Here is a 12035-nt window from a genome sequence, read left to right as displayed (position 1 = left end):
AACATTCGGTTGGGATTTTGTTGTAGGATCTTAGTCCTCGAATGAGATAAACCTATCTCGCTCGGGCTAAGATTCTGTAACTTCCTGATCTCGGCTAATGCCTCGGTTGGGATTATGTTACAGGATCTTAGCCTTCGACTGAGATACCCCGCTCTCGCTCAAAAAAAAAATTCATTAGTCTTGTTTGAACATTTTATTGTGTTGAGATAGTCTATATTTTATTTTTATTGTTTGAAGGCGGTTTCACATATAAGCCACAATCATGTGCTTTAATCCGGGCCAATAACAGTGATGTTAAACCATTGTTGCTAGGTAAATAAATGTTTTTATTTTGACCATTGTCCTTTTAAATATTTTCTGTTAAAACGAACATACTATATTTCACTTAAATTTGGCGTGGGATCTATTTTCGCGTAAATAAACGAAGAGAGTTAATCGCGAATTCAAATCTCTCGCATTTATTTGTACGCAAATAAATCTCGATGATATTAATTACCAATTAACTCATCACTCGATAATTTAATCATTTCTGGAATAAGTCCGCAAAAAAAATATTCGCGAAACATAGGTGATTTACAGTATATCTTTTCTTTCCAATTTATTACCTTTTAGATCTGTTTTTTTTACAACGAATTAATATTTTCCCTTTTTCGGAATAAAATGAAAGATAATATTTCGCTAAAAAAAAAATAAAATGAAAAACAAGACAATAACAGTCTCTGCATACAGTAACACGAAATTGGTTTATAGATAATATTACCTTCATTAGGCGTGTGGCAGGTCCATGCTCCACTGGTTTTCATCGCCAGAAGTGGAGGCAGAAATGTAAAAGATGGACCCTGAAATACTGGTAACCTGTGTATAACAGGAAGAACATCAACCCTTGAATTAATTACATGCGTTCATCCTAACGGAAGGTAAGGGTACAAATTCTAACATCACATTTACAACATCAGAAAACGAATTTCTTTCGAGATCTCTTTGTACATGGTACAATATTTTGCTTTTTCAGAAGTTGACATATAATTGAAGAGAGTCACAATATGCTTCTTCTTTAGACTGATGAACACTTTTTTGTCCTGAGATCATTGACGAGTTCTAGGACGACGAGACGACTGTGATACTGTTTTGTTTTATAGTCAATATATATTGCGTCTTTTACTAATCTCTACGTTCTCAGATTTGCATAACTGTCAGTTCTCTTGTCATTTACTCGACTCTGACTTTGAGAGCTTGCCATTATTTTCATTTTTCATTATATAGTTGATGAGTAACGTCTATGAACAAAAAGTAAAATTTCCCGGTACATTTGGATTATATTCCAAACTTATGCAATGGTATTCATAGAATTATTTTGTCAATATTTGGCATTCGTGTTATTGGGTTTTATTTACGGTTCTACAGCAGTACAAACTATATAAATATTATATATTTTTTGTATATTGTAAATGATTCACATCTGAAACACTTACTTTAATGCTCACTATTCGCTTCAGCGACTTACCTTATACCCAGTAACGTTTGTGTCATTGTTGCTATGCCGACCATGAACAAGGATGAACAGAAGATTTTCGATCGGATCGGGTCATTGGTTGATATACAAATGACGTCAGAAATCATATACGTCATCGTAACCACGGCACTTATACAGATCACTAAATGCTGTAACACAAATCATACGTCATGGTACCATATCCTCGTTATCATAACGCCGACACAAACATCTAAATGTGGCCTCACGCCTTTCACGTCACGTAGTTGTCTCATAGTTACCATAGTTACCATATTTACAGAGTGATTACTGCACCACATCTACTGTTCCAGTTTAAACTGTTTTACCAAAAAAGACTATGATATGTCCTCAAATTTAAAATGGTATAACAATTAATCTGTTTACTCAACACAAAGGAAATTGAAAAAAAAAGTAATTATTTTTCTCGCTCTTAAACGCAGTCAATTGTTCAATGTTGTATTCATTGTGACCTTTCCGGTGGTACCAAAACCTTTCACCATATGACCTAGACCGTGACCTTTGACCTACATTTGAAAATTTAAAAAAAGAATAAAACAACATTTCCCCAATGAAGAAGTGTCCATGCAATTAGCATGTTCCTCACTTCTAATTTTGTTGCAACCGGGAACACAGTGGTTTATAAACACAGCTTGTTTGATTTGTTTGTTTTTTTGTTTGTTTTGTCTTGTTTTTATTATTATTATTATTATTATTATTATTATTATTATTTTTAATATAAGTAACAAAAGGGGACTTAAATTTTACTCGTATAACTGAACATATCGTGTTTTTTTTTTCACTCGTGCTTTTTAATTGTGAAAAAAAATTTTTTTGTCATACTCGTGAAAAATGTATGATATCATATAGAAACCGATGAAGTATCCTCTATATAAGGTAGACATATAAATTTTGCTTTGCGACTATATACTGACTCTCGTACATAAGTATAAGAACACACTACTGCATAACCTGTAGTATTGATGCTGGTTTTTAGGGTGGTCGCACTAATCTTTCACCTAGCCGTCCGTGGTTCAAGTTTATTCAGGGGGCCTTACAACCCATAGGTTTACATGAATATTATACATACATACATAAACATGTTATAATTGACATATATGGAGAGTGACCTCCCTTGACGAGTATGCTTAATAATGTATAATAAACATGTACAACTTCATATAAATACATATCCAGAACGTAACCAAATTATAAAGCACATTCTCACACACACCTTCACATGAACGTTTACATACATTGTAAGCACACATGCGAATCCGCGCATACCCTTATCAATGAAAGGAAACAATGTTGTGTATGAAAAAGTTAACGTTTTACAAATCAAATCTAATTTATAATATTTTGCTTAGTATGCCTATAATAATTCAGATCGCCGTTTAGATACATAATGAATCAATTTTCCAAGGGCATTTAATTCCTTTACATTGTTTATACTCAGAAGCTGAATTAATTTGAAAACACTAGGTCTGCGAAAATAACATGATTTCAAATATCTAGATCGGAGGTCAACATAAAAGGTACATTTTAAAATAAAATGGAATTCGTCTTCAATATCTCTATTATTACATAGTGTACAGATCCTATTTTATCTGGCTACGTTCCTATATCTACCACTTTCAATACTGAGCTGATGTGATGATAATCTTATTTTTGATATACATTTCTTGAATCGATAATCGATAGGTTTCCTTAAATAATACTGCAGCCCAAAATTGCCGATAAAGTGATGATATAAATAACCTTTCGGAAAATTTCGAATATTGCTCAACAATTCTTGAATATGAATTTCTTGAAACTTACTCTCTATTAACTTGTATACTAGTTTTCTGTCATGACTGCTGTTCCATAAGTACCCTAATCCTAATTTATCTAGTTCTAACTTAATATTTACAATCCACTCATCGTTATCAAATAATCTTTGTTCATAGCATGCTTTCAACACACAATTATATTTATCTTTGATTTTAGTCTAATATTTCATTAATTTCAATTTTCTGACAATATACATTGGTAATCTTCCTAATTCAAAATAAACTAGATCATGATATGGACTTTTCGCAACACCTAAAATCTTTTTACAAAAATGTGAATGTACTTTTTCAACATCAGTAGCTTTATGGAATCACCAAACTTCACTTGCTTATGTTAATATACTACTAGCATAAGTATCAAAAACTGAGCGTAATGTTTCAACATTAAACTTGTGATTTTTCATTCCCCCAATAGATGTATGGGGTCGCTTGCCCGACCACGTGGGATTTCCCCGGGCACGCTGGTTTAGTTTAAACATATTTATTGTCAAATACAGACAGTGGATTAGGCACAAGTTATTACAACTTATCAACGCCTTCTCCAAAGATACATTACATATGACAATACAAAACAATATGCCAATATAGTACAATACTGACAATACAATACAATACAATACAATACTGATAATACAAATGTTGATACATATTAACTCAAAATTTGTTGCTGGTTTAATAAAATTTTGCACATGTCTAAAAATGGTTGAATTAAGGTCCACAGAAAAATTACAATTACCATATAAAAGAAGTTCAATATCAAACGGAACATTCAAAATATTTAGATTATGTACCAAAATACGCCTTTCAATTAAGAACAGGGGACATTCAATAAAAAAGTGATAGACATTCTCACAAGGATGACCACAACTACAGGATGCATTATCAACTAGATTAACGCTAAATAGGTCATAGTTAAGGGAACTACACGCTGGTGATCTCCCACACTAAGACCCCTCGCGCGCTTCCATCCGAGCCAACAAGAGTGATTTATATAAGTTGGAAAAACTTGCTTCGCAATTGTTGTAAAATAAAATAAAGTAAATTAGTATCATGTTTTGGGAAAATAAACAACCGGTCTATTTATAGAGGGCTTTAGGCGTATGAAAACAGAATCTAAAGTACTCGCATTAAGAAACGCAGTTTAAAGTAGATAATTTTGGGGCCATTTTTTACTAATATGCTGCTGTAAAAATGATATTTTTATTGATGAAAAGATAGTTAAGAGACAATCTTTCTAATCGGTGAAATATTTGATCTAAATATCAATGTTTTATTGGTTTTTTTTTTTTTTTTGTCTTGTTTGATGTCATAACATACCGCGCCATTTCACAATTAACAAGTGTTTATCGTTTAGAAAATTTTAAATAGCGGAGATGAAAACCACTTCATTTGATTAAGTACAAATATTCTGGATACAGGCTTCGGTACCAAATATGTTATTTATATCAACATCTCATAAAAGCAAACGTATTAAGTTCAATGATTTAAGACGCCGACCATAAAACTGATTTAACATCAATTTCGTATCAAAATACAAATTTATGTTGACAGATATCATACCTAACAAATACTGAGACACCCACCTTTGAAGTCTAGGAAAAATAGTGTTTTCTTTGAACTGTGTGAGAAGTTTACTCCGCATGCTACATTCGACATTCAACATTCAGAACATTAATGTCATGCAACTCGACAATTAACGTTCAGAATATTAACGCCATGCATTACCGACATTCGACATTCAGGAAAATTATACCATGCATCTCGACATCCGACATTCAACATTCAGAAAAATTATACCATACATATCGTCATTCGACATTCAGGAAAATTACACCATGCATCTCGACATCCGACATTCAACATTCAGAAAAATTATACCATACATCTCGACATTCGACATTCAGGAAAATTATACCATGCATCTCGACATCCGACATTCGACATTCAGGAAAATTATACCATGCATCTCGACATTCGACATTCAGGAAAATTATACCATGCATCTCGACATTCGACATTCAGGAAAATTATACCATGCATCTTGACGTTCGACATTCAGGAAAATTATACCATACATCTCGGCATCCGGCATTCAACATTCAGGAAAATTATACCATGCATCTCGACATTCGACATTCAAGGAAATTATACAATGCATCTCGACATCCGACATTCAGGAAAATTATACCATACATCTCGACATTCGACATTCAACATTCAGGAAAATTATACCATGCATCTCGACATTCGACATTCAGGAAAATTATACCATACATCTCGGCATCCGGCATTCAGGAAAATTATACCATGCATCTCGCCATTCGATATTCAGGAAAATTATACCATGCATCTCGACATTCGACATTCAGAAAAATTATACCATGCATCTCGACATTCGACATTCAGGAAAATTATACCATGCATCTCGACATTCGACATTCAAGGAAATTATACAATGCATCTCGACATCCGATATTCAGGAAAATTATACCATACATCTCGACATTCGACATTCAACATTCAGGAAAATTATACCATGCATCTCGACATTCGACATTCAGGAAAAGTATACCATACATCTCGGCATTCGACATTCAAGGAAATTATACAATGCATCTCGACATCCGACATTCAGGAAAATTATACCATACATCTCGACATTCGACATTCAACATTTAGGAAAATTATACCATGCATCTTGACATCCGACATTCAGGAAAATTATACCATACATCTCGACATTCGACATTCAACATTCAGGAAAATTATACCATGCATCTCGACATTCGACATTCAGGAAAATTATACCATACATCTCGGCATCCGGCATTCAGGAAAATTATACCATGCATCTCGCCATTCGATATTCAGGAAAATTATACCATGCATCTCGACATTCGACATTCAGAAAAATTATACCATGCATCTCGACATTCGACATTCAGGAAAATTATACAATGCATCTCGACATTCGACATTCAGGAAAATTATACAATGCATCTCGACATTCGACATTTAGGAAAATTATACCATGCATCTCGACATTCGACATTCAGGAAAATTATACCATACATCTCGGCATTCGACATTCAAGGAAATTATACAATGCATCTCGACATCCGACATTCAGGAAAATTATACCATACATCTCGACATTCGACATTCAACATTTAGGAAAATTATACCATGCATCTTGACATCCGACATTCGACATTCAGGAAAATTATACCATGCATCTCGACATTCGACATTCAGGAAAATTATACCATACATCTCGGCATCCGGCATTCAGGAAAATTATACCATGCATCTCGCCGTTCGATATTCAGGAAAATTACACCATGCATCTCGACATTCGACATTCAGAAAAATTATACCATGCATCTCGACATTCGACATTCAGGAAAATTATACCATGCATCTCGACATCCGACATTCAACATTCAGAAAAATTATACCATACATCTCGTCATTCAACATTCAGAAAAATTTTACCATGCATCTAAACATTGACATTCAGAAAAATTATACCATGCATCTCGACATTCGAAATTCAGGAAACCTATACCATACATCTCGACATTCGACATTCAACATTCAGGAAAATTATACCATGCATCTTGACATCCAACATTCGACATTCAGGAAAATTATACCATGCATCTCGACATTCGACATTCAGAAAAATTATACAATGCATCTTGACATTCGACATTCAGGAAAATTATACCATACATCTCGGCATCCGGCATTCAACATTCAGGAAAATTATACCATACATCTCGACATTCGACATTCAGGAAAATTATACCATGCATCTCGACATCCGACATTCAGGAAAATTATACCATGCATCTTGACATTCGACATTCAGAAAAATTATACCATGCATCTCGACATTCAACATTCAGGAAACTTATACCATACATCTCGACATTCGACATTCAACATTCAGGAAAATTATACCATGCATCTTGACATCCGATATTCGACATTCAGGAAAGTTATACCATGCATCTCGACATTCGACATTCAGAAAAATTATACAATGCATCTTGACATTCGACATTCAGGAAAATTATACCATACATCTCGGCATCCGGCATTCAACATTCAGGAAAATTATACCATACATCTCGACATTCGACATTCAGGAAAATTATACCATGCATCTCGACATCCGACATTCAGGAAAATTATACCATGCATCTTGACATTCGACATTCAGGAAAATTATACCATGCATCTCGACATTCGACATTCAGGAAAATTATACCATGCATCTCGACATTCGACATTCAGGAAAATTATACCATGCATCTTGACATCCGACATTCAACATTCAGAAAAATTATACCATACATCTCGTCATTCAACATTCAGAAAAATTATACCATGCATCTCGACATTCGACATTCAGGAAAATTATACAATGCATCTCGACATTCGACATTCAGGAAAATTATACCATGCATCTCGACATTCGACATTCAGGAAAATTATACCATGCATCTTGACATTCGACATTCAGGAAAATTATACCATGCATCTTGACATTCGACATTCAGGAAAATTATACCATGCATCTCGACATCCGACATTCAACATTCAGAAAAATTATACCATACATCTCGTCATTCAACATTCAGAAAAATTATACCATGCATCTCGACATTCGACATTCAGGAAAATTATACAATGCATCTCGACATTCGACATTTAGGAAAATTATACCATGCATCTCGACATCCGACATTCAACATTGTCAAGATGCATGGCATTAATTTACTGAATATTAAATGTCGAATGTCGAGTTCGACATTCAGCATTCAGAAAATTAATGTATTAAAAATCGACATCGCGCAACGCAAGATCCAAATTATGAATGTTGATGTCAAATGTCACATACTCTTTGTTAAAAAGGTATTACAGAGAATATACTACTGATTCAGCATATACACTTTTAGCTATATCTATGATATATGTAACATACATTGTAATGTACAGAAAACGACAACCCCCAAACGAACACTATGTTGAGATTTTTCCTCGTTGTTATTTTAGCATTAGTAAAAATGATGAACTTCTATTAAAATTTTCTTTGAACTTTTCGTCAATTATCTCGTACTAATATATAAGTCTACTGTAGGACTAGGGACATAGAAAATATCACACAGCAATTATAACATGGTTTTCAAATTTTATATCATTTGCCTTATTGAATTGTTTACCTGTAGTTTTACAAAATCTATATTACAATATTATATATATTATCTTTTATATATAAAAGTATAAGAATATTACTAAATAAATTATGTTGTATTTAAATTTTGTTCTTAGTATGCAAAGTAATTGGTTGTAAACTATATCACAAGACTCATTTTCACCTTTAAAACACCTGAATAACACCTATACACGTGTTGCAATATTGCTTACCTGACATGCTACAGCCAGAGATATCAGAAAAGGTGGCCAGTCGCCAACATCATACTCCAGTGAACTCACGCACTTTTGATTTTTATTGGTTTTCGCGGCAAGTTCGTCTTGGAATTCCATTCTGAAAATGACCCTTTACATAAACCATACGCCATTTGAGAGCCATTGACCTAGTTACATAATCTATACGCCATTTGAGTTTCATTGAACTAGTTACATAATCTATACGCCTTTTGAGAGTCATTGACCTAGTTACATAATCTATACGCCATTGGAGAGTCATCGACCTAGTTATATAATCTATACGCCACATGAGCTTCATTGAACTAGTTACATAATCTATACGTCGTTTTAGCTTCATTGAACTAGTTACATAATCTATACGCCATTTGAGAGTCATTGAACTAGTTATATCATCTATACGCCGTTTGAGAGTCATTGACCTACTTACATAATCTATTCGCCGTTTTAGCTTCATTGAACTAGTTACATAATCTATACGCCATTTGAGAGGCATTGAACTACTTACATAATCTATACGCCGTTTGAGAGTCATTGACCTACTTACATAATCTATACGCCCTTTGAGCGATATTCAACACATACTTACACCTGTTTTGTCTGACAGTTGTGGAGTCAGAGTCAACACATACTTACACCTGTTTTGTCTGACAGTTGTGAAGTCATATTCAACCCATACTTACACCTGTTTTGTCTGACAGTTGTGAAGTCACAGTCAACACATACTTACACCCGTTTTGTCTGACAGTTGTGAAGTCATATTCAACCCATACTTACACCTGTTTTGTCTGACAGTTGTGAAGTCATATTCAACACATACTTACACCTGTTTTGTCTGACAGTTGTGAAGTCACAGTCAACACATACTTACATCCGTTTTGTCTGACAGTTGTGAAGTCATATTCAACCCATACTTACACCTGTTTTGTCTGACAGTTGTGAAGTCATATTCAACCCATACTTACACCTGTTTTGTCTGACAGTTGTGAAGTCACAGTCAACCCATAATTAAACCCCTCTGTCCGACAGCTGTGGAGTCAGTCAACACATAAACCTGTTTTGTCTGACAGTTGTGAAGTCACAGTCAACCCATACTTACACCCGTTTTGTCTGACAGTTGTGGAGTCATATTCAACAGATTCAGTACCATGGTTTCTGTGCTTACCTTATACGTGCTGTTTGGTTGTCATGCTACAAGTGACACACAGAGGACTATAGTACAAGCCTTTTAATAGGCCTGATGTGAATAAATCTAAACGCTGATTTATTCTGTTTTTACTTGCAGCTACACGATTGGTTCATGTGATGTAGAATACGCCTCACTACAATAACGTTACTTTATCTTCCTCTTATTGTGCATAAATGCTTTTGAATGGACAATTAAATCTAACGAAATTTTATTTTTAACTTAACCAAAATCGATCAAAATCTGTATTCATGCCATAACTTCGGATTTGATCTATAAATAGAACACATAAACAAATTCATCCGTATTTATTTTTAAAATTGAAATAATCGCCTCAGATGGTGATGATTTCAATCAGATGGTGATGATTTCAATCAGATGGTGATGATTTCAATCAGATGGTGATGATTCAATCAGATGGTGTCTCTCTCAGATGGTGTCTCTATCAGATGGTGTCTCTCTCAGATGGTGTCTCTCTCAGATGGTGTCTCTCTCAGATGGTGTCTCTCTCAGATGGTGATGATTCAATCAGATGGTGTCTCTCTCAGATGGTGATGATTCAATCAGATGGTGTCTCTATCAGATGGTGTCTCTCTCAGATGGTGTCTCTGTCAGATGGTGTCTCTCTCAGATGGTGTCTCTATCAGATGGTGTCTCTCTCAGATGGTGATGATTCAATCAGATGGTGTCTCTATCAGATGGCGTTGATTTCAATCAGATGGTGTCTCTCTCAGATGGCGTTGATTTCAATCAGATGGTGTCTCTCTCAGATGGTGATGATTCAATCAGATGGTGTCTCTATCAGATGGTGTCTCTCTCAGATGGTGTCTCTCTCAGATGGTGATGATTCAATCAGATGGTGTCTCTCTCAGATGGTGATGATTCAATCAGATGATGTCTCTCTCAGATGGTGTCTCTCTCAGATGGTGATGATTCAATCAGATGGTGTCTATCAGATGGTGATGATTTCAATCAGATGGTGTCTCTACCATATGGTGTGTCTCTTATGCACCCGATTCATGCGAATAATCGCTTTGTATGTTTATTTATAGGTATGATCTGTTTGCATTTGGACATAGTCAATTGTAATCATGTAAACGAATTTTATCTTAAGTCGTTTATCAGAAATATGCAATAGATTCGTCAATGAATCTAATACTACTTTTATGTGTATATATTGTTATATATATACACCGTTATGTAAAGGTTCTGTACACTTAATATATGAGTAAAGGCATATCCTTATTTAAATATGTTGACAAAGGTTTTAGCATTAACACGTTAAACTTCTCAAGTGGGTCATTAAAGATGTACTTTGTAAGGCATTTGCTAATTACATGTACACTTTGAGAAACACTTTTGTCTTCATTGTAGCAATTATTTCTATTTCAACTTTCAAACGTAAGGTCAAACGATCAAGGTCACATGTTCAAACAATTTGGTACCACCAAAAAAAAAAAAAAAAAAAACACACAAATGCGAAATATGAATGTCATACCTCTTATGGTTCAAAAAACCATGGTCAATTTGTTTTTTCCTTCAAATGTAGGTCAAAAGTAACGGTCATGGTTTAATGGTTTTTGTCACATGCTAATTATGAAAGCCCTATTGCGTACGGTGCAATAGTAATGGGCAACGTCATAGTTCACAACAGACAAAAAACAGCATAAAATCAATATGCTTCCGATTTTACGATAAGGAGGCATAAAATGCATAGAAAAATGGTCACGTATTGTTCATAGCGTGTACAAAACTAGAATTTTTTTTAGCCGACTTCCTGACTTCCTTTATATATCTCTTGTTTATGAACTCAAAACAAAAGAAAATATTCAAAGCGACGCGGGAAGAAAACATGCCTCGAGGAAGCTGAAACATTGTTATATCTCTCCATTCAATTCTTCAACTGTATATGAATTCAAGATGATTGATTTCTCGGCAATATATAAACCATGTTTTGTCCTATTGATACCGAAAAAATAATCGGTCACATCTTCTGTTAAGATGCAGAGATCTTGGTGAAACTTTTAGCTTTTGTTCAGTTGTATCAGCA

The 12035-nt window shown here is 34.4% G+C and overlaps 1 protein-coding gene across 1 annotated transcript in view; it reads right to left on the bottom strand.

Moving 5' to 3' along the window:
• The window catches only part of LOC132552533 (solute carrier family 23 member 2-like), a 28551-nt gene extending 19653 nt beyond the window's left edge, over positions 1–8898 (bottom strand). Inside the window, exons 1-3 of the mRNA XM_060216712.1 lie at positions 8779–8898; positions 1505–1662; positions 761–855 (exon numbers count right to left, since the gene is read on the bottom strand). Of these exons, the coding sequence (XP_060072695.1) occupies positions 761–855; positions 1505–1662; positions 8779–8898 (373 nt within the window). The remainder of the gene's footprint in view (positions 1–760; positions 856–1504; positions 1663–8778) is intronic.
• Between the last annotated feature and the right edge of the window lie 3137 nt (positions 8899–12035).

Source organism: Ylistrum balloti, unplaced genomic scaffold (assembly GCF_031769215.1).
Source record: "Ylistrum balloti isolate Yb309-2 unplaced genomic scaffold, AGI_CSIRO_Ybal_v1 Utg370254, whole genome shotgun sequence".
Classification (NCBI taxonomy): Eukaryota; Metazoa; Mollusca; class Bivalvia; order Pectinida; family Pectinidae; genus Ylistrum; species Ylistrum balloti.
This window is presented reverse-complemented; position numbering and strand designations above follow the sequence as displayed.